Raw genomic sequence first — 24,909 nt, 5'->3', positions numbered from 1 at the left:
AAGCAGTGCAAACAACACAACGAGAGCTGCCGGGTAGGCGAGATAGCTGGCTGCTGCGAACGAGATGACTCGAGTATAACAGTACTGCACAAACGATACAGTCCAAGCGAATCGCCCTCTACACCCAAACCAAAATTCACACACACTCGGTTATAACATCGACTCTTTCCATCGAATCGCGGCAACTCGACGACATCGCCGTGGGGGTGGGGGGGCGAGGGGATCGTCCCACCCCTTGCAGCAGGGAGGGAAGTACGAGTCGGTAGGTTAGGGATGGGTGGAGTGAAATGAGCGCCGATGGTTGGCTTAGCCGAGCGCGCAAGTAGCAGCAGCAGCAAGCGCAGCCACCCCCGGTGGTATAAATTCTGCCGCCGCCACCGCTCAGCACCCCCCACGCTGTGGACAGCGCCCTGCGGTCGCCTCGCTGATCGTGACCGAGAGGCAAGCGCCTTGGCAGTGGATCCACAGCCACACGGTGCCGATTTGACGGCGATGCCGAGTTGGCGTCGCGAAGCGTGGAGAGGGGGGAGGGTGGGACGTTTCGCTCGAGAATAGTTCATGAACGCGAGCGGGGATTACACGGGCATTGAGTTGACGCGAAATACAGACTCCGAGTGGATGATTGAATAGTGGCTCGGAGAGAAGGTGTTTAGTTTGAACCTGCTTGCTGCCGTTATACGGCGTTTAAACAAAATCGCGGTCGTTTTGCCCAATTGGCAAGAGTCGCAGGCAGCAGAACATTCCGGCGGGGTTTGTTCGCTGCGGGAACATAGAGTTGTCGGAATGAAGGGTCCTTAACACTGACGGGAGGTCGCGTTACCATCTGACACAAACAAACAAAACCCCCTATTGTTGGCACCGTGTCCCGCACAACCGGGAATGCCGCACTACGAGTGCGGCTCGTGTCCGTACGTTCCGCGTGCTGCATTACGCCCGCAATAAGGAGAGCGCCTTCACCTCTGGCATCTCAGTCAATCGGCTTTCGGACTGCAGAGCGAGGAGAGCCGCGCGGACGGCACGATGATGGGCGACGCCAACGCGACGCCCCACAACCTCACGCACGACGAGCTGCTGTTGAGAGAGCGCGGGCGCAGGCAGAGCGACTTTTTCGTGCCCATCTGCCTCAGCTACAGCCTCATCCTCGCCGTGGGCGTGGGAGGAAACGTTCTCACGTGCATCGTGATCGCCAGCAGGAAGGGCATGAAGACGCCCACCAACTTCTACCTATTCAGCCTCGCCATCTCCGACCTGCTCGTGCTGCTGCTGGGCATGCCGCTGGAGATCTACGAGATGTGGTCCAACTACCCCTTCCTCTTCGGCCGCCTGGGCTGCTACTTCAGGACGGCGCTCTTCGAGACCGTGTGCTTCGCCTCGGTGCTCAACGTCACGGCGCTCAGCCTGGAGCGCTACGTCGCCGTCGTGCACCCGCTGCGCGCCCGCTCCTCCAGCACCCGGCGGCGCGCCGTGCGCGTCATCGCGGCGCTATGGCTCCTGTCCGGGCTCCTCTCGCTGCCCAACACCCTGACGCACGACCTCAACTTCCTGGTGCTGCCCGACGGCTCGCCGCTCGACGAGTCGGCCGTGTGCACCGTGGTGCACTTCTGGCCCTACAAGTACATCGTCGCCGTCACCGCGTTCCTCTTCTACGTGCTGCCCATGGCCCTCATTAGCGTCCTCTACTGCCTCATGGGGCTGGAGGTGAGCTCTCCCGCGCCGTTTTCTCGCGCGCGCCTTCGGAGGAGGTAGGCGCGCCCACGCCGCGCTGCGCTTGCTGCGAGGAATTTTAGAGATGGCAGTACGCCAAGTGGGTTCGTAAAGCCCGTGACCCGTCTGCCTGAGTGTTTGTCCCTCGTACTGTGTGGGGGTTTCTCCCACGGCGCTAAAACAAAACACTCCTGGATGGTTGGTTTTAACCAAAGAACCCAATTCAAACCCCTCCTGAAACGTCTTGGGACTCGGACTTTCTGATTAGATAATTGCCATTTATAATGGTTTGCCTTGGCTCACGAGATTGCTCATGACTCCATGCGAGAGTTTTGAGTTCGTTGAAAGCAAGTCCCATCCTCCACAAAATTAATGGCAAGTTTACAGTATAAATAAACGTAACTTTTATCCGTGCTTGAATATGTTGATTTGTAAACATGGAAATGGCCCTGTACACAAAAGTACATTCCGAGTCAAAGTGCCCCCATAACGAAGCCAACGTTGGTGGGACGCTCATTGCCGTAGGTGGTTGTGCGTCCCGTGGCAGCGCTGGAAATTCCACATTCCTATTGCGATAACTACAGATGCTAGAATAGAAAACATCCGTTATGAGACCCAGTGCAGGCTATTTTAACATGAGACTTGAGAGTAGATGGCATTGACGAAAATGGCATGTCCAAAAATGTACATGGGCATTGGTTGTTAATGGTGCGGTGTTTAGAAACAATTGGAATCCGTTTGCTTGTACCAGCCCGCCTCATTCACATATCCTTCAACTATTGTCTGATGACAGTATTTATTTTCTATATTCACCACAACGACGTGAATTATTATTTCGTGTGATGCATTCAATTGTTTTGCGTCGAACTGGGACTCACATCTAACATTGACTGCCCTTGCCGAAAAATACCTGGCAGTTCAAGCAAGTCCGACTCTGCTGATGAGACACTACTGTATGTCTAGATCGGTCCAGAGTTTTTCTTGTGTTGATCCAATGCTGCTGAAATTATGCACTCCCAGGTGAAATGTCTGCTGAATTGTCTGCTTAATTCACAAGCAGAGGCATTCATTGAAGGTTTTTGGATAAGACTCGTGCTAGTAGTAAGGCTTGGGCTGCGCACAGGGCTAGAGCTTAGATTACAGTACATTGTGCATTGGGGATATATATATTTGACTTGTTCTGTAACATGTGCATACTTCCAGCGTAGTACTTTCTAAACTGGAAATCGCGCGTTTGTATCACACTTCTTGTTGACATTGTGTATAAGCTGCGAATCATATGCAGAAGGGAAACACCCGTGCTCAGGGACAAATGTTGGTTCTTTTAACCACATTCATAGACAGACAGATATACATCCACCCAATCAGAAGCACTAGAGAGCACTCACTCACATGCTCTCATTCATAGTCCCTTACAGCGTGTGTATTATGTAGGCGTGTTCCGATTGTGACAGTGTTTCTTACCTCCAGTCCTCGTGACTCTGTCTAGACCAGTGTTTTTAAATCCTTTATATTAAGTTCACTTGCTTGCTTGCGCGCTTACGACCGTGCAAATCTTTCGTTGTTTTTTAACCCACTTCCCGTGATCCAATCGAGCTGACATTTTGCACACAAACTCGTTGTGCGTGACAATTTATTTTCATGAAAATGTTTTCCAAAATTTTACACTTTTTAGGAAAAAATAAATTATATTTAATTACCAATTGCTTAATGGTGGCAGGCAATCATCTGACCCATAGGTGGCAGCCATCTCAAGCCAGAGGACGAGAGGACTCTAGCCGCCACGCATATAAAGGATTTTTTACCTTTACTGCTGCCTGCGCCCCTTGGGCTCTCAGAAATGGCATCTCGCACCCCCAGGGGGTGTGTGCATCCCAAGGTAATAACCACCGGTCTCGACGATGCTGTTGTGATTTCATCCCCACCAATTAGCAGCATGAGTCAGGAGGACCACTCTCACCCCAGTACATATTTACATTGGCATCGAACCTGTTTGTTAATGACAAAGACTGGCTGTATATACGCTCTTCCATTATGTAATGACTAAATATATTAACAATAAATGTGCAAGCAATTTACTTTAACAAGGCAAGACAAGTTCCCCGTATAGTCTTCACAGACTTGTGAGGCAAGTGCTGTGAGCAAGTAGCACCCATGAAGACCGGCAAAACACTCGAAGGGGTGGGTGGCCAGGAGATGTTTACACACCACACCAGGTACTCATTTGAGGCTTAATCGACCTATGGGAGGGCAAGGGCCGGTTCAGATAATTGCCACTGGTGTTGACCGTGAGTGGGAGTTGAACCCGGGTCGCCAGATTAGTAGCACAGTGCAGTAATTGCTCCGCCACCGCTACACACAAACACGTTAACCCATACCTCATCACACACAGTGAGAACATAAGAGATAGCCTACACATCGCTCTTGTAAATAGATGTTCAAAACATCTGAAGGTGCACTTTGTTTGTTTTTTGCATAATTCCTCCGAGAAAAGAACAGAATAAATTGATCTTAATTAACACGGTGCGAATAACTCAGTTACTTTATATTAGGAGCAAATGTGGTACTTGGAATAATTAGGCAGTATGCCTGATGGACAAAGCCTGTTATTAGCAGTGATGAAACACGAATCAGAGTAGATTTAAATCGCAAATGGGGAAGTCGGCATGTCCATTGAGACTGCAATCTCTTTAAGGGAAACACGGGTTACAGAGACAAGTAAAAACGATCTAATGATGTGCGAATATCATAAATTAACTCAAAAAAGGAGGGAAAATCAAACAAATCAAGTGAAACGTGTTAGACGGACTACACACGCCGCTGAACCCCGTTCAGGAACGTGGGGGTGAGTTTAAGCAGGGAGGGTCGTGAAGGACGGTGCTGGGGAGTTGGAAGCAGTCGCCCTCAAACAGCGAGCAGAGCCCCGGGCGAAAGAGCAATGGGTTATCGCCGTCGGGAGCACAGTTGGTACATCTGCCAGCCATCTCATTCAGTCAACCCATGGCACCTCGAGTCTGTTCCCTGACCTACCGCCAAGCGGGCCTTTGACACGTGGCCTCAAAGCGCACCTGGCATGGCATAAGCGCTGTGGCGACATCACCGCCACTTAGCGGTGAACGCAGACCGTTGCTGTTGGGCGAGTTTAAACGACGTGGACAATAATCGTGGAGGAAATTCCCCTTTCGTGCAAAGGTTTTTGGGGGAGGAAGAGGGCGGTGCCATTTGAAGTTGCCGACGATCCCTGTGGCGTTGCCATCCCTGTGGGTGAAGAGAGAAAGTGTGCCGCGGAGCTTTGCGACCAAAGTGAACATACCCCCCCCCCGCGGCGGGGAGCGACACGCCCGAGCTGAGCCGAGCTCGCGCCAGTCAAGCTCGCTGGGAAAGTTGTGCGCTCAAGCCGCTGATGTTCATTTGGAGAGCCAGCTTGACCAAAAGTGCAACGTCTAACTCCTCCGCCCAAATGCGGCATTGTGCCACCAAGCAATAGTGAGCCGTGTAAAATGAGATGAATACGCATTATTCATTGCTTCGTAAATCGCTCGTGATCATAGGGTGTGATTCATGTGTGTCGTTAACTTCATGTAAAATTTGGTGAAAAAGGACCGCTTGCACCTGTAGGATATAGCATTTTCATTATTACCTTTTATTACATGAAAGCCACCGTCATTTCATTTTTATATATTGTACGCGGTTGAAGTCGCGAATGGCGTTGAAGCTAACAATGAAATTCTCAATACGAATGCAGCTGCACTTAATTCCTGGCATGCGAGCATCATGGCGTGCCCCAGGGAGAAGTGAGAGCTGGACAACGGTGGCTGATTAATTCATTCATTATTAATGAGGTCATTGTGTGCTGCAAAATTATTTGCTTCACGAATGCAAAGCTCCAGAAAAAAAAGATTTCCGAATTTCTTGCTCACATCTTACAATGATATATATAGTTTTGTATTGTGATCATAGGTCATAAACCTATTTGAGGGAGCCAATGGTAGCCTGGTTTACAGAAATCAGTGTTTCAGGCCAACCGGTGATTTCTATGCAGTTTTGTGACACCGCACACAGAGGGTACGGAGTCACGCGTCTGCAGATGTGCGTGTAAGTCTGGAGAGGTGTGCTGTGTTTGTGCATTTTCTCACAACATCCCCAAGATGGAGGAACTCCACCAGGCTTCAGTGCCCTTCCACTGATGCGTGAATTGAACCCAACATGTATTGGTGTAGAAAACTGCAGGAGACCACCTGGTCACATGGAATAGCGGCGGTATAAGCAGGTACCGGTAGTGAGATGTCAAAGTGCTGAAGGAGTCAAGTCAATGAGCTTTGAAGACGTGTAAAGACAGGTTGGCATTGCACGTTTCGTGTGTACACGTCGCATTGCTCAAACAGCTCTCGAGTGCATTGATCTGAGTGGTCCACGGTAATTCCATGATGCACGATTGTTTGTCCTAAATTGGCAGGCTTCTATTTCACATCCACATTGGCGACGTACAAAGTTGTGCTTCTGTACATGTACGCGCTTGCATATATTCATCAACAATAGACACATTTGACTTTGGGTAATGAGAGTGTCAGCCAGTGCCCGAAAGCACATAGGGTCAAGCTGCGTGCTCACTGGCACTGCATAGAGCAAGTCCCTTGTGTCTCGGTCTCACGCCGTCTCAAGAAGACAAACATACGCGGTGTGTTTGCAGGGGAATGTCATCAAGGCCAAGGCCGTTGATGCCATCCCACATTGGCAACAATTTCTACGCTCCACTAGATCTCCTGGCTGATAAGTATGTTTGCATGTGTAGTGTACTAATTCACAGCCTTGGGGGATAACCACACACCGGGTCGGGACAGCCAACATGCTGCCAGGCCCACAGGTTGAAGAGGGTGAAGATCACAACGACGACAGCACGATGAGTTCCACTCCAGATCGCAGCAGCCCCAATTGTGAGTCGGAGCTCGCCTTATATCTTGAACAGCATGGCCAGGCTCCGCCCTCAGCCCTGCACCCCTCTGGATCCCCCAGATGGCTCCTTGCCTTGCCCCCAGGTGCAACTGGTAGAACAGGCTGTTACCCCTAATTCTATTGTCTACCAATCTCCCAGCAGCACGCGCTACAGTGACTCATTCCATGTCACTATCACCCCCCCCACCTCCCCCATGAGAAAAAACCCAACCATCCCGGCTGACTTCCATACGTCGCGTAGCGGGATGACGAACACTGCAATATCCACGCAATATTCACAATGTATGGCAACAATCCAGCCCCCAAAAATAACAGCAACCCAATGATGAGTAGGAGCGGTCATCTGAACCAAACCGTCTTGGAATGGGTCCGTGTCGCTGGTCCCTCGTATGGACTTGGCATGGGTCCCCCCAAGGACCCTGGAGGTGACTTACAGCTGGCCCAATGGGCACGGTCCCCCCCGGGACAAAGATGGAGGAGAGGAATAAAAAGGTGGCGGTTGTACCGTCCACCCTGGTCTGCCTTTGGGCGGCACCACCGGCGGTTCCATTGGCGTCGAGCCCTGGGATCCTGCAGATGGATGAACAGAGTCTCGCAGAGGCACAACCTCCGTAAACGTATGTCCATCCTCATCGGACACATCACACACCCGGCCATCATATGGAGATGAATTTCCCTCATGAGGTGGAAAATATGGTTTCAGTCGTGATGGGTGCACATACCAATGCCTGCGACCAACCTGGATCCATACACACCGAGGCCTCCTAACCTCAATTGCCTCCACCTGGGCCCTGCCATGGCCTATGCAATTTAGGAGATGTGCCCACGGGTACCTGGGGGCAATGCAGCCATGCCCTCTCCCCAGGTGTCCACAATTTCCGATTCCTTAAGCCAAGCCAATTTTTCATTTGCAGCCTGCCATTGGCCGAATTACTCCCGGACGCCTCCCATGCTTCTGTCAACCGCTTTAGGGTGAGGCTCATCAGTCCTGGCACAGCGACTCTTTTGCTTGGCTCAATGTTTAACTGGGCTTCCATGAGGGGGAGGGTGTCACATTTTCTCCCGTACATAAAATAAATGGGGAGAATCCGGTAGAGGCATGAGGGGCAATCCTATAGGCCGCAAGAATTCCCAGAATGTGTAGGTCCCAATCGGACTGTGCCTCGTTGACCTGTTGCCACAACATGGACGTCAGTGTCCTATGCAAATGTTCTACCATCCCATCAGTCTGGGGATGGTAGGGCGAGGTTTTAATTTTCTTTGTACCCAACAAATCACATACCTCTTGCAATAATTTTGAAGAAAAATTTCGGCCCTGATCCGTAAGGAGACGTTCCGGAGCCCCCTTATCTAATACATAACCATGCAGGAACGCGTCCATAATGGACGCCGCCAACTGATCCGGTAGGGGCCATGGAACCGGCCACCCCTACCAGCAAGAATTTCTTTCCCCTCAGAGTGGTAGGAAATGGCCCCAGGGTGTCGAGGGCAACAAGCTCGTTTACACGGGACACACCAATGGACTGCAGCAGTGGTCAGGTCAGTCTCGGCGGGGGCTTTCGGCGGGCACATTCTACACAACCTTGAGCATGTTGTGAACGTCCTCTGCCATCCCTGGCCAAAAGAAGTCCCGCTTCAACATAGCCAACATTTTCTGCACCCCTAGGTGCATTAATCGCACATGGGCAGCTCTCGCTACTCTACTCCTCAGAGCAGTTGGCACCAGGATACAGTACCGCTGTACCTCTGTATCCCAGTGCATAAGTGACCCATCTCGGAGGACCGTGGGGGATCTACCCTTCCTATCACTTGGTGCATCAACATGGCACCATAACTTTAGTAAGGAGGCGTCCTCCGCATGGAGGCACCCCTATTCCTCGTACGCAAGGCCAATAGTATTATCACGCGCCACCCCCAGTTAGGGTGGCGGAGCATCCATCCATGTGACTATGGTGCCCGGCTCCCTGCATCCACCTACTTACAACCACCGGCACCCATCAAACATGCGTACTGGCTCTTCGGCGAGTCCATGTTGCAGTGGCGTTCCCCTTTCCTATAGGCGACTTCGAATGAATAATCTAACAAGATTTCCAACCATTGCGAGAGTTGCGTGGACAGCTGGTCAACACGTAGCGCGTATTGCAAATCCCCATGATCTGTGTGCACCATAAACTGCCTACTCTAGAGGTACAGGCGGTACTTTTCTACAAATTACACGATAGCCAACAACTCGCGGCATGTAAAACAATAGCGCTGCTGTGCGTTATTGTAAGCGACCACACTCACCATCCCGTTCTCCACCTGCAACAACATGGCGCTGATTCCAGTATCACTGGCATCTGTATCCAACATAAACGGCAAGGAGAAATCGGGGTATCGAAAGGGGGTGCGTTCACGAGGCTGTTGCTCAGCGCAACAAATGCAGCCTCCTCCTCAATACCCCACCGAAACCTCTGGCCCTTTGTCGTGAGAGTGTGGAGCGGCTTCGCGATTGTCGCAAACCTGGGCATGAAGCGGCGGTAATATGACACGAGCCCCACAAAACTGCAGACCTCACACACCAACGTGGAGGGTCGGCCACTTACGCATGCACACAGTCTTATTAGGGTCTGTAGCGATCCCGGACTTGCTAATAATGTGCCCCAGGTATTGAACTGATTTTGCAAGAGGTAGCATTTCTGCGACTTGAATTTCAAATTAGCCGCCTACATTCTAACAAATACCGCATGCAACCGCTGCAGATGCTCCTGGAACGTGCGACCAAAGACAATCACGTCATCCAAATAGATTAGACATGACTCCCATAGGAGCCTCGACAGTACCAACTCCATAAGTTGCTGGAACGTGGCCGGAGCTAAGTCAAGCCCCATCAGAAGCACGTTAAATTGAAACAGCCCTTTCGGTGTCCAGAAGGTGGTTTTGGGTTTTGAGCTTTCATCCAGGGCCAACTTCCGAAACCCTGACAATAGATCCAGGGTGGAGAAAAACTGCGCCCCCGACAGGGCATCCAACAAATCGTCCATCCATGGGAGCGGATACGCGTCCCCCACAGAGACTTTGTTTAGCTTCCCAAAAGTCCACACAGAATCGCAAAAACTCCCGTCCTTCTTTTTAACCAGGACAATGGGAGCACCCCACGGACTGGTTGACGGGAGAATATATCGGCGGCCAACATCGCATCGACCGCCTGACAAACGTAGTCCATTTCCTTCGGACTAGACCAAAATTAGTTCTGACGAATGGGAGCGGCGCCACCAATATCAATATGGTGACGCATACGGGATGTGCGGCCCACATCGAATTTACCCTTACGAAATACATCGGAGAATTCCCGAAACAATGCCCACAACTCGCCCCTCTAGTTCCATGACATATCCGGAATACCAACGCACAATGGATCCATCCACAAGTCATCCAACACCGCTTCCCGTTCAACCGCAGCCATGACCCGAGTGGTCACATCATCTGTTTCCTCACAACATGCAGCCGGCGCGTGGGCCAACACCGTACCAGCCTGTATGACCGCAATATCTAGCCCAGCATTTAATACTTGCAGGAAGGGCTCCTGATCCCGCCTCACTATCGTCTAAGCCCTATCAAAGCAAGCCCATGAACTGCTCTATTCAAAGGGGTTAAAAGAACCTGACCCCCAGTGATTTTCTGGTCGAGCCGCTTCCGCAGCCTTAAGAGTACGAGCATTTGCGCACCCGGGGGAATCCTAACAGTTTCACGCACCAGGGCCCAAACTACAACATTAGCCATACACCACCCAGTAGGGGACTCCAAAAACTTCAACCGATGCCCCAACGGTGACTCCACACAACCCTAGTCAATTAAAATCCGGAGGGGCATCCTCTTCAAAAAATCCATCCCAAACAACGTATTGCCAATGAACTCGAAACCATTACCGGGCCCGTCCTTTCATTATCGCCAATCTGTATTGATGCCTTAATTTGACCCACAATGCCTAAACTCTCACCATTAGCGGCAACAAACGGATAATCTACAGGACTAAGGCAACCCACCGTCGATGGCAGAGTCCTAAAAATAAAATTGGAAACCATAGTGGACGATGTCCCCGTATCTATGAGCATCCGCACCTCAACACCCTGCACAAATCCACATACCATGGATGATCCCGCTGCCATGACACGGTGTGCCAGTGCGGACCATTGCCCGTACCCCCACGGCCAACCATCACGCGCCGAAGCACCACGTTCGTACCCCGTATCCCTATGAGGGGCGATGGCGTGTGCACCCGACACTGACTGCAATGGGGATGCATGAGGTGGCTGTGTTGGCCGGGTGTGTGACGTATCACGACCTGCCTTTGGACCCAGAGGAGGCCGGCAGGACGGAGGATGGTGAAGCAGAGAAAAACTGCCCCAAATCAGCATGGAGATGTGGCCCAGCAGGCCACACCTGAAGCAGGTAACGGGGCCCCGCCATGGCGGAGGCAAGGTCTCCCCCCACTGGTCCCGTCATCATTCCGCTCCGACTCTCCCCCGCGAGCTCCAACCACCCGACGCGCAGACCCAGGGAGATTTTCGGTGCTCCTGGTTGCCTTATTTTCCCGGAAATCCAGCTCTGGCCACTTCCTGAATTGAAGTCAGGTCCTCCTCCTCTTTGGCCGGCAAAAAAAAGGTTCATTTCCTGAGCCAACGTTAACAGTTTCTCTAACACCAGAGAATCCAGTCCTACCTCCTCCATCCTTGAGGACGGATCCTGGGCCAGCAACAGCAGTGCGCTGCGGAAGGCGAAGAGTGTCTCTGTCTCCCCCCAACTCTGGATGACAAAATTCCGCTGTGCGTTGGACGGCAGATAAAAAATTGCCGCCAACTGGTCGTACACCTGACGCAGCGTCGTTCTGTCCGCCTGGGGATGAAAAAAAACATCGCTAAGGCTGCATCGTCCAGCGCGGTGAGAAGAATATGTAGTGCCTCCGCATCGGACCACCCCACGAGCTCACAAGTGGTGGAGAACCGCCGCTGGAATGCAGCCCAATCACCCCCTGCAGCCTAAAATTAATTGAGAAACAGCAGCCACTGAGCGAGGCAAGGGGCCCTCGGATGAGCTGTCGGCGGCAGTTAAATTCGGCGTGACCTGATTCCTGCCCTCGGTCGGCAGTGATGGCGGAGTCGCCCGCTCGCTGCCCCCGAGCCGCAACCCCTTCCTTCGGCTCTTCCCTACCCAGCTGCCCCACCAACATCGACACTGTGGAGAGCAGCCCCATGATTTGCGTGCTGAGTGTCCGCAGCCCTCCTTCAACCGGCGGCGGCTCGGAACCGTCATCATTTGCCTGCTGCCCCACTGGGATCGCCACTCCGGGGCCCCCCACAGGGGTTCTGGCTGCCGGCCTTGCCTGGGAATCCTCTGTACCCAAGGATATGCAGGTGAGAGCTGTCTTCTTCGCGGGTTTCAGCATAGACTATTTCCCCCTCAAGGATTCGAAAGGAAACATAAAATTCCTAACAACCCTACAATGTAAAACAAATATTTTTTTCTTTACACTCCTGACACCAAATGTAGTGTACTAATTCACAAACACTAGTAGGAGGTACTCTCTCTCTTTTATTCCGGCCTTCACAGGGGATGACCAAACACCGGGTCGGGACACCCAACATGCTGCCAGACCCACAGCTTGAAGAAGGTGAAGATCATACTATGACGGCATGACAAGTTCCACTCCAGATCGCAGCAGCCCCGACTGTGAGTCGGAGCTCACCTTATATCCTGAACAGCGTGGCCAGGCTCCGCCCTCGGCCCTGCACCCCTCTGGATCCCCCAGATAGCTCCGCGCATTGCCCACAGGTGCAAATGGTAGAACGGGCTGTTACCCCTAATTCTTTCGTCTACCAATCTCCCAGCGGCATGCACTCCAGTGACTCATTCCACGTCACTACATCTGTATATATATTACGGCATCTGTATACAGATTTATGCGTGTAATATTGGAAGCCCCCATAACTGAAATTTGCCAGATAATTTTAAAACATATGGCTGTATAAACACTCATATGATGCGTAGTTCACGTCGTTGATTTAATAAGGGGAGTACTTGCTCGCTTCTGATGTATGTATGTATGTTGAACTTCTTTCGCACAGTATGTAGAAAACTGTACTAAACGGAGGTGCTGAGGAAGGACAAACTAAACACAACAAAAAGCAGTTATAAAAAAATGAGTTTTTAATCTAGATTTAAAGGTGCATAGCTCCAGAGCGATCCAGACGGTCCCAGATGGGCATCTGAAAGGCAAGATGCGGTGACCATCTTTGTTCGCGAGTTATAAAAAGCCACTGCGAGGATGACCGGAGTTCGTGTCATGATGATTTAGCACGAGTCTTTAAGTTACTTCTATAAGGGGTTGCGATGGTATGAATGCAAACCAAATGTCACCCACCCGACCAATACAATTGTGTTCATACACCTCAATTTTCCTCATCTGCACATATAAATAACTGATGTGACGTGCTCGCGAGTTTTATTCAAGCCTGCTGTGAATGTTTAAGTGTCAGACTCGATTTGCCATTTTTTGGCCGTTTTCTTCCTAACAGCACTGAGGTTGCCATATAGCAGACCCCCTGCGAGGATGACCAGATTTTGCGTGATGGTTTATTCTCCTTGACGAAATCAGCAAATCATTGTGGTCTGGGACGGACATGGCTGTTGAGGATAAACCCTATCGCTTCCCTCTGCGTGTTGGAGGAAATGCGATGAATCCTATTCAACTCGTCGATGGGTATGAGTGCAGCATGACGCCGAGCACGATTCCCCACTTGAAGCACTGAAAGATTTAATTTCTGTACCCTATGTGTCAAAGTACCTTTTTGTATTCTTGCCTCCTTGTGTTTAACACATCTCCACGTGTGTTGCTAAACAGCAGGGGCTCAGCCACTGTGGGTGTCGCGGTTGTCTGGTCACCCCCAACCATCTTTACACGATGGTTACAGAGACACCCACAACATATTGGACAAAAACTCATGGTATTTGTGACTCCGCGTTTTTTCTCCCTTCAACAAGGTGACATCATAAGTCGCGATTTACGCTGATGACTGAACCTCTAAATACGCAGGAGCGCACGATCAATTGGCTTAGGAATGAGTCAGTAACCAGTAGTTGTGTGAATTCAATGCAATTATAGAACAGCAATTCAATTTCGTGAAACGTGTGTGTGTGTAAATAAGTTTCGTCAGTCCTATTTATATAGTGTGGCAACAGTGTTATTGCGTATGATGGCAAAATATTTAGGAGTTAAATGCCAATGTCGAAGTTTGCTAGTCATGAGAGGGCTTCAAGGAGAGAGTTGGTGTCGTGTTGCTTTTCTTCCATTGAAGGAGCGCAGACCACAGTGGGTTTACGATATCGTCCATAGCTTGGGTTGCCTGGCCACAGTCGCATAACTGTCGATTTCATTTTACCTTCATGAAGGAGACGCGAGCAGCATTGGTCTTGCGGCGATGCTCTGCTGCGGTCGATGGTTCCACCAGCGTCTTCGAGGCGGAACGTCAAAGCCGGTAACGGAAATTAATGACTGCAAGTAATGGGCCACTGTGCATCAGTAGCCATATCAATAACCAGGGGGAGCCATTCACCTGTCGAGCGTGCCACAACATCCCGAGTGTGGCTGTGCCTCCACTAAAACTGCCTGAGCCAATTTGCGTGGGCACAGCGTGAGTGCAGCTGTTTGATTTCCACAGCGTCTGACAACGTTTGCACAACATCACCTGCTGTTAAGTAGGCGTTTCAGATCCTGTTCTTAACATCCAGCAATACGTGACTGCATATTGAGGTGAAGGTCAAAGGTATATAAATGTAGAATTGCTCCCACAATTATTAATTGGGAAACGAAACCTATCACGTGTGGAGTGTATGTGCTGTGGTAGATTGTGTTATGTACTACATTTACACTATGAGACCTTCTTTACCAGTGGCAAAATATAGTAGTAGGTTTTAACCCTTTAAACTGGTACAAAACTGATACCTTTATACAAGGCATCATGTTTGCAATAACCACAACACAATTAGTCAAAATGCAAACAAAAAGAAACACCTCTGATGATGATAATAATATGCACTGTCCTTGAAGTTGATTGGTCCACACCCGAGACAGCTTTCCTTAGAGCCTAGTCTCCATTGGTGTTGGACCAGATGACACCAGAAGGCGTACAACTCAAAAACAGTGCACTATCAGAGTATTGAGAGCTCGGGGTAAGCATTTACACTATGAGACCTCCTTTACCAGTGGCAAAATATAGTAGTAGGTTTTTACCCTTTAAACTGGTACAAAACTGACACCTTTATACAAGGCATCATGTTTGCAATAACATCAACACAAGTAGTCAAAATGCAAACAAAAAGAAACAACTCTGATGATGATAATAATATGCACTGTCCTTGAAGTTGATTGCAAACATGATGCCTTGTATAAAGGTGTCAGTTTTGTACCAGTTTAAAGGGTAAAAACCTACTACTATATTTTGCCACTGGTAAAGGAGGTCTCATAGTGTAAATGCTTACCCCGAGCTCTCAATACTCTGATAGTGCACTATTTATGAGTTGTACGCCTTCTGGTGTCATCTGGTCCAACACCAATGGAGACTAGGCTCTAAGGAAAGCTGTCTCGGGTGTGGACCAATCAACTTCAAGGACAGTGCATATTATTATCATCATCAGAGTTGTTTCTTTTTGTTTGCATTTTGACTACTTGTGTTGTGGTTATTGCAAACGTGATGCCTTGTATAAAGGTGTCAGTTTTGTACCAGTTTAAAGGGTAAAAACCTACTACTATGTGCTACATTGTTTAAGAACCCATATTTAATTCATTTATATAATAGCTATACTCAGGCCTCTGCATTGCTTATTATGCATAAACTTCCTTGTGCCTTGGGACATCGTCAGGTTTCTCTTTTGATGTTCCCTATGGTGATCACATATTTTACATTTCACTCTTTCCCGTTCCAAGACGACTGCAAGTGACAGGTTGGGCGTCCCATTGATGCTGAGCAAGCGGCTCAGCATTAATTCTAAATATAGAGGCATAGCGCTGGTGTTTTAAAGACACTGTACTCATCGCAGAGAACCGTAACGACACGACCGCACTCTATGATAGCTGGCACCAAACTGTGCCACACGCCCTCCCGCAAGGCCTTGTCGGAAACTTGGTACCGAAAAAGTTGTTTTACTTTATTTTTTCTTCCGGTTCCGTTCCGATGACGTAGATTCACTAGGTGTCGAATCGAGGTGGGTAAAGCATAAATTCGTCAATTGATATAAATGTCTAAGCTCACGACACATGCATCACATCTCAAATGTATGAATCAATGTTTTTCGATTCGTATAAATTTGATGTCATCGGTTCAAGTCACTCCTGCAGCCACACTTCTATAGCCACTCAAAAATATATATTCCAGAATCGGATCACACCCCTAGATCATAACATTCTTTTAATCATCGTCGGCAGGTAAATCATTGGATCTCAATTTTTGCAGATGCTCATTCTGTAATTTTACAGGTCAGGTCTACCATTAAAAATAGGCTTTCTTCTAAATGGACTCTGACAAGGTCATAACGAACTAGCAGACACACCTGGTATGCAAGCGTATTGCAAATTCCTGTTTGGTTGGAGGACAACCGATGTGAATATGAAACTCATGCGGTCAAACCCCCATGACTGCATTACGCTTGTGCGCGAGTCATTGCCGAATGTCCTTTAGGATTGCAGGCTAAGCCAATTCCAACTTTCTGTTGCTGAATGCACGGAGCGTGCCGCGAGAGCTACGGGAGGCAGGGGTTGGGATTGTACGTCCAGGGCGCAATGTGATGTCTCATAGTAGTTGGTTGTGTTTGGGACGTGGATGCCCCATCCCTCCTTCCGAATTTTCCATCACGGATCTCTTAATTACAGGTTCTCCAATCAGCACGGTTGGCTACGTACAGTGCGAAAGAAGTTCAACATACTGGTAGCAAAAAACGATCGGCTTTAGTAATGACAATTCCCTACCACCAGGGCCAGATTCAGGCATAGGCTTTAGGGGCTACAGCCCAGGGGCCTCCGCCAGCTGGAGGGCCTCCAGAGATTCAGTGAAAAGTTATTTCATTTGTGAATGCTGAATTTTATTTGTTGTTAGCCTTGTAAAAATTTTTTATTTAACTTTGTTTTCCTTTTGAAAATATTGCTGGGGGCCTCACAGTACCTGTAGCCCAGGGGGCTACAAAATCTTAATCCGGCCCTGCCTACCACCCGTCCCATAATCTTTTTATCACAAAGGTTATAATGATGATGGTGATGCTGATGACGATTTTGTATTTAACAATTTATTTTTACATTCATCATTCCACTTGTTTTACTCTTTTTCAGGAGAGTCCTGCCAAATTGTATTTGTTGTTAGCTTTGTAAAAAAAAATTATTTAACTTTTTTTCCTTTTGAAAATATTGCTGGGGGCCTCACAGTACATGTAGCCCAGGGGGCTACGAAATCTTAATCCGGCCCTGCCTACCACCCGTCCCATAATCTTTTTATCACAAAGGTTATAATGATGATGGTGATGCTGATGACGATTTTGTATTTAACAATTTATTTTTACATTCATCATTCCACTTGTTTTACTCTTTTTCAGGAGAGTCCTGCCAAATTTTATTTGTTGTTAGCCTTGTAAAAAAAATTTATTTAACTTTGTTTTCCTTTTGAAAATATTGCTGGGGGCCTCACAGTACCTGTAGCCCAGGGGGCTACAAAATCTTAATCCGGCCCTGCCTACCACCCGTCCCATAATCTTTTTATCACAAAGGTTATAATGATGATGGTGATGCTGATGACGATTTTGTATTTAACAATTTATTTTTACATTCATCATTCCACTTGTTTTACTCTTTTTCAGGAGCGTCCTGCCAAGTGTTTGAATCAAGGGGCGATGGTCGCCATGGATATTTCTATTAAGTAATTGGCCGTGTCATTTTTCTAATCTTTTCAAATTTGGACCATGACACCGGCACACAATGGTCACTCTCGCGAATGACGTCACGGGATCTTTAACGTCCACTGTGAAGCAGAAAGTGCACATATGTGTACGGTTGATATACCTACAATATTACATTATGATGACTGATGGTAATTGATTCATTCGAATATTGTAACTGATTACGTTGATTATGATGATGATGATAACAATGATGATCATGATTATGCAAGCGACATCCTCATTGTAATTGGAAAGACCCAAAATTTTGACAATGAATCAACCACCATTGGAGAGCGAGTGTGTGTGTGTTCATGTGGGGAGTGGTGGTGTAATGGTGAGCGTGTTACGAACCCGGCGACCCGAGTTCGATTACCGCTCATGGCCAACACCAGTGACTATTATCTGAACCGGTCTTGGGCCTCACCTAAGTCAACTCAACCTTAACTGAGTATCTGGTGTGGTGTGTAAACATTGCCATTAGGGAGATAAAGGCGGCCGGACTCGTTGCTGGCCAGCCACCCCCTCGTGTGCCGTGCATGCCTTCATAAGTGCTCGCTAACGGCACTTACCCCAAAAGTCGGTTAAGGCTGTAAGGGAGATCTTTGTCTTTGGTGGGTGAATAGTTTAGTATTCACGCACTATACATGGGGTGCAATTATAACAATTGCCCATAAACTCGATTCGTTTCTGATGAAATTACCAGAGTCCTTCATCCTCTGTAAATTGAGTAGCAAAAAACGCATGACGTAATTTTCAGAACAAGGCAATTGTTTTCCACATCATCAAGCAAATTCCAAATTACCTGCATGCAGACGACACGCGTTTCCCTTTAAAGGGGCTATGCCTCCTCGTGTGTATCGACACTGCTGCCAATGTAGCTCAGGCGACTGGTTTGAAAAGTATCCCTGGAAAATAAAGTGTTCAATTATAACGACGATGACGATGGATGACGACAATGTGCGTGGATTTGTATAGCTACATGATGATTCCTGCATTGCAGATTCACATACCGCCTATTAAAATCGTACTGGAACCTGCCCTAGCCTTTTGCTTTTCCTTTATGAAGTAAGCGCCTCGGGGCGGTGAGTCAACATATCAGCACTGGGATGATTGCGATGGTAAATTTGTACATCACGATGCAGGGCCTGTGCCGATTGTGAGTAGCAACACACATTCATTTGTGCCCAGGTCGCTTATCAAAAATAAACTAATACCTCAGTGGGCTTTGCCTGATCGGATGGGGATTGTTTAGTTGTATTTGTATGTTTTTGGGAGATTTGTTTGCATTACTTGTACTTTGCACTCCTATCGCGGTTTAGTACTGTTTGTTGTTGTGACGTTCTTATCCGCACCTACTGAAACATCTATGAAAATAGCTTCATCGCCCACCGGATTCCTCCACGATAAATAAATAAATATCCTAATTCTGATATACAGGGATGGGCAAAAGTGTCCGCTTCATCTCCGTTTCTACAATAAGGGGCCGTCCATAAATGACGTCACGCGATTTTGGACCATTTTTGACCCCCCCCCCCTCCCCTCGTCACACGGCATCACAAAAAGTCAGACCCCCCCTCAAATATGACGTCACAAAGCTCTGCCCCCCCCCCCCTCCAAAAAATATATTAAACATGCTTCAAATCGCTTTAAACTATTGTCATTGTAGCGCGTATTTTATGTGGCGCTGCACTCTGATGTTTTAAGAGAAAACATGTATTAAAAAGTCTATTTAATTAAGTAGTACGTGTTGTCTATATTTATTTAAAGTTGCGCATTTTGATGTGATGTCACATTTCTCAAACCCCCCCCATCCCTAGTCAAACATCATCACAAATGTCTGACCCCTCCCTCCCCCCTAAGTGCGTGACGTCATTTATGGACGGCCCCGAGACGATTACGCTTGGCAGTGATCCTGCCATCACGTCATGGCCTATGCCGAACTTTCCCTCAACATTTTGAATCAACACGCGTTCAGAGTATTCGGCTGCTAGAAAATGTCACGCAATTAGCCAGTTCGTGGAGCTATCATTTGTGGTGGCCAGATCGCTTCTGAAAAAGAGCTGAATATAGCTCAGTAGGCCTTACCTGGTCAAATAAAAGCTATATATGTAGTACTGACAAACCCTAATGACACACCCACACGTTTCACGAAACTGAACTGCTGCACTACAATTATATTGAATCCACGCAGCTACTGGTTACTCACCCAGTACTGAGCCAATTGATGGTGCACGCCTGTGTATTTTGAGGTTCAGTCATCAGCATAAATGTCACCTCGTTAGTTTAAATATAATGTGCTTCGTCGCATCATCATCATTATCATCAACAGCCATTGCCTATCCACTGCTGCAAGAAGGCTTCCGAACGGCCCGGTGACCGCTACCATCCGTCTTTCGCGGTGGTCGTCAACTCCAAATCGCCAATTCTACCGTCGCTCGACGGTTGTCGCCTCCTCCGATCTCCGTTTCCAAAGAGCGCGTCTCTCTCCTCTCTCTCTCTCCCCCCTCTCTCCGACCTTCTTCGTGCGCTTTTCGGCATCTGCTGCGGTTGCCTTTGCCAGTGCCCACGTGGCCGATCTATGGCCGCAGTAGGCGGCCCGCGGCGACGGAGACGTCCCCCGAGGCCGCCGCGTCCCCCCACTCCCGATCCCCTCTTGCTGTCTCTTCGACGGTTCGGTCCCGAGCCGCCGCCCTCGATGACGGCTCCAGCTCGCGGAGGGGGGTCATTCCTTCTGCGGCGGCGTCCCTTGAGTTTCAACTTTGCTCAGCAAGCGCGGTTTTGTCGTAACGTCACCTTTTTTTTGTCGCTCAATCGATTCAGGGGCTAAGGGGCCGTCCATAAATGACGTCACACACCTGGGGGGGGGGGGGGTCAGACATTTGTGATGTGTGACGATGGGGGGGGGGGGTGAGAAATGTGACGTCACATCAAAATGCGCAACTTTAAATAAATATAGACAACACGTTGTACTTAATTAAATAGACTTTTAAATAAATGTTTTCTCCTACAACATCAGAGTGCAGCGCCACATTAAATACGCACTACAATGACAATAGTTTAAAGCTATTTGAAGCATGTTTTATATTTTTGGTGGGGGGGGGGCAGAGCTTTGTGACGTCATATTTGAGGGGGGGTCTAACTTTTTGTGACGCCGTGTGACGAAGGAGGGAGGGTCAAAAATCGTCCAAAATTGTGTGATGTCATTTATGGACGGCCCCTAAGAAGATGTGCCGGGCGGGGGGGTCCTTGTCGCTGTGCGTGACGCAGCTCCGCGAGGAGAAGCTGTGCTACGGTGAGAGGCGACCGCAGCAGACGGACCAACCCGGCAGCGCCGGGGACAATCGCCTGAGCGTGCAGCGCCCACCACGGCGCACCGTCACCAAGATGCTCTGTGAGTCCCCATCGACGGCACGCCTCTCGACACTCCGGTTAGCGCGGTTGGCTGCGTACCGTGCGAAAGAAGTTCAACGTGCGTGTGTACGTCTGACGCGCACACATACACACGCGTATATCTATCATACACACACGTACCACACATGGTGCTCCGTCTAACCCACACTCACCAAACACACACGCATCTCACACACGTACACGTATGGGGCCGTCCATAAATGACGTCACGCACCTAGGGGGGGGGGGGTCAGACATTTGTGACGATGTGTGACGACGGGGGGGGGTTGAGAAATATAACGTCACATCAAAATGCGCAACTTTAAATACATATAGACAACACGTTCTACTTAATTAAATATACTTTTTAATAAATGTTTTATCCTGCAACATCAGAGTGCAGCGCCACATTAAATACACACTACAATGACAATAGTTTAAAGCGATTTTAAGCTTTTTTTTTTCTGGGGGGGGGGGACAGAGCTTTCTGACGTCATATTTGAGGGGGGGTCTGACTTTTTGTGACGCCGTGTGACTGAGGGGAGGATAAAAAAATCGTCCAAAATCGTGTGACGTCATTTATGGACGGCCCCTATCTCACACACACACGTATACACGTGCCCCGTCTCACCCACACTCACCACACACACAAGTAGCTCTTACACACACACGGATGCACGTGTCCTTCCCCGCACTTCCGATGACCACGCTTGTCTACGTACGGTGCGAAAGAATGTGAACATACACGCGTACGTACTCCGACGCGCCTCAGGCCCAGGTGGCGGGTGCTTTGCATGAATTTGGGTGGAACTCTGACGTGTTACAGTTTTTCAATGCATTCGTGACCGCATTGGCTGAGAGCTGGTAGCCATGCACATGGCCTGTAATCAAACACTGTGCAGCCAGTGAGGGTTTGGTGGAGCACGCAAATTTGTGAAACTCTCAAAAATCCACTGGGCTGCGATGTCGCCATCTCCGGGCTTTCCATTGGGTATTATGGAAGTGTAATAAAAGACTTGACCACGATATCTGGCTCAGTGTCCTTTATTCGGTCCGTACTGCGTCCCCACACGGCTGTCTCTCTTATTCTCTCTGTGCTGGTTCCGATGTCACTCCAGTCCACATCAGCAGCCCCGCTGCTGTTCTTGTCGCTCTTGCAGCCCCACAGCAGCTCCGCTGCTGTACTCTCACACAGCTCCCTTGGCTGTTCCTGCTGCAGCTCTGACGGCCTCGTGCTGTCTCGCCTTCTCGTCACTCCTGCGACTCCTGGCAGCCACCCCGCTGCTCCTCACACACAGCCTTACTGCCTATCTCTATCTGCAGCTTTACACCTCCCAGTAGCTCCCTACTGTTCCCAGGGTTGGCTCCCGCTTCTGACGGTGCCCCCTCGCTCGTACGCCCGCGTGGCCCCACACCTTTCCATTCACACCCCGACTGCCTTCTCCTTCCGGTTTACCCGCTTAAGGACCCCCTACCTTTCACCCACGTCACCTGGCTCCGCCTCCTCGTGACGTCACGTCCGGAAGGTCGTTTTCGCCCGCATTACACCACCCTCCCCCATAGAAAAAACCCAGCCGACCTCGGCTGAACAACACCAAAGCGTAATGCGGTGAACCGACCTTCCCCCTCAAAGGACACTAAGCATGCAATATAACAACAAGAACAACACACAAGTAACATCGACGAACGTACGAAAGCATGCGATAAATACGACGGCAAGAACAAGAACAATAACAACATACAATCAACGAAACGTAAGCGATTTGGAACGAGTGCGGGTCGCCGGCCCGTCCCGGACGGTCGGCGGCCCACTTGTAGAACGGGGACGCGATGGAACACGAGAAATGACAGGGGGTAATTCCCTTGCTGCGATTGGAAGTCCACCGACATCTCGTGTCCCTGACGAATCAGTCTTGGTCATATTCGGCGAATGCGCCTGCAGCGGGGTCGGAAGGGTCGCCGGGCTTGAAGGTCCCGCAGCCTTGGCAGGCGCCCTCCGAGCAGGCCCACTCCTCCCCCGCGGTGTCACGGTCGGCCTGTCTGTTTCGGAGGTTCCTTGGTCGGCTTGTCCGGTGTTGTGGGCTCCTGCTGCGGCGGACCCGGGAAGCGGGCCCAGCAATCTTTGGCGTAATGGCCCCTACGGCCGCAGCGGAAGCAATCGGCCTCGTTGCGCCGAAGCGCAGGTCCTGCATCCCGGCGGCCCCGTCCCGATGGCGTAGCGCGCGGCCCCGGCCTTCCGCGTCCCGGCCATGGAGAGGAGGCAGCCGTCAGCTCCTGTGGACCCCGCTCATCCGGCACATAGATCGCCCTTGTGGGGTCCCACCCCATCGCGCCTCCTTCCTTGACGGGCCCACCCGTCCATGCCGCCACTTGCTTCCAGCGACGGAGATTAAACTGCGCGTCCAGACACTTTGCTGCCGCCCGGGACGTGAGCTTCTCATGCCCACACACAGGCATGGGGATCCCCAGATCCCGAGACAGCTCCAGCATCTTCCCCAATATGAGGGGCTCGAGCAGATCCTGTGGCGTGTCAGGATATGCTGCCATGGCCAGCTCCAACACCGCACCCCTGAACGCCACGGGCGATTCTTCGGGTGCTCGTTGTCGTTGAGCGAATCGCCGATGCGCGTCGTCAGGTGGCTCATAGGCGTCGGCCATTTCCTCAAAAACTCCACATAAAGTCTTCTTCTTATCGGCCGTTATGGAACGGAAAAATCGCACAGATTCGTCGTCCAGTAGAGTCGGCAACACTTCCAAGGCCTCCGCATCGGTCCATCTTGCTGAACGAACCGCCGCCAAAAATCGGCAGGCGAAAGCGCTCCAATCGCCCCCGATAGAGAATTCCTTAACTGTAGTAAGGTGGCGACTCCGACTCCTCTTCACGCCGTCTTCCAATGATGGTTGTTGTGGAGGTAAATTCAAAATGGCGTCGGCCCGCGGCGTGGCCAAGATGGCGGTTTGGCGCCGCGGAGCGCGCAAGATGGCGTCTTCTTGCCGCGTGGCCAATGGCGGCGGCAGGGCAGGCAACGTGGCGGCCCGTGGAGCACCTTCTCGTTCCATCGTCGTCCTTGGCGTAACGAGGTGACACAGATGCGCCAGGACGTCTTTGAGTGTCTCCAGTTGTTCTGCCACCTGTTGCCATCTTTGCTCAGCGTCCGATGTTGTTGACGGACCCGCCATCGCGCCGACATCTTCCACGCCCGTCCCCGTGCTCGCCTCAGCAGGGCTCTCCTCCACCACCCCAGCAAAATCCGTGGTCGGAGGGAATTCGTCGTCGTCGGACGAAGAAGCCGATGCTGGCGCCGGGGGAATTTTCTTCCTTACTTGCTTAGACATGCCGTTTCACTTCTGACCCCAGTGTAATAAAAGACTTGACCACGATATCTGGCTCAGTGTCCTTTATTCGGTCCGTACTGCGTCCCCACACGGCTGTCTCTCTTATTCTCTCTGTGCTGGTTCCGATGTCACTCCAGTCCACATCAGCAGCCCCGCTGCTGTTCTTGTCGCTCTTGCAGCCCCACAGCAGCTCCGCTGCTGTACTCTCACACAGCTCCCTTGGCTGTTCCTGCTGCAGCTCTGACGGCCTCGTGCTGTCTCGCCTTCTCGTCGCTCCTGCGACTCCTGGCAGCCACCCCGCTGCTCCTCACACACAGCCTTACTGCCTATCTCTATCTGCAGCTTTACACCTCCCAGTAGCTCCCTACTGTTCCCAGGGTTGGCTCCCGCTTCTGACGGTGCCCCCTCGCTCGTACGCCCGCGTGGCCCCACACCTTTCCATTCACACCCCGACTGCCTTCTCCTTCCGGTTTACCCGCTTAAGGACCCCCTACCTTTCACCCACGTCACCTGGCTCCGCCTCCTCGTGACGTCACGTCCGGAAGGTCGCTTTCGCCCGCATTACAG

At 50.2% G+C, this 24,909-nt stretch overlaps 1 protein-coding gene across 1 annotated transcript in view; it reads left to right on the top strand.

Moving 5' to 3' along the window:
- The first annotated feature begins 1,004 nt into the window (after positions 1–1,004).
- LOC144936050 (neuromedin-U receptor 2-like) overlaps positions 1,005–24,909 on the top strand; it is a 44,341-nt gene continuing 20,436 nt past the window's right edge. Inside the window, exons 1-2 of the mRNA XM_078862860.1 lie at positions 1,005–1,698; positions 20,884–21,007. Coding sequence (XP_078718986.1) covers positions 1,021–1,698; positions 20,884–21,007 — 802 coding nt within the window. The 5' untranslated portion in view covers positions 1,005–1,020. The remainder of the gene's footprint in view (positions 1,699–20,883; positions 21,008–24,909) is intronic.

The sequence above is a fragment of the Lampetra fluviatilis genome, chromosome 15 (assembly GCF_964198595.1).
Source record: "Lampetra fluviatilis chromosome 15, kcLamFluv1.1, whole genome shotgun sequence".
NCBI classification, from domain to species: domain Eukaryota; kingdom Metazoa; phylum Chordata; class Hyperoartia; order Petromyzontiformes; family Petromyzontidae; genus Lampetra; species Lampetra fluviatilis.
This window is presented reverse-complemented; position numbering and strand designations above follow the sequence as displayed.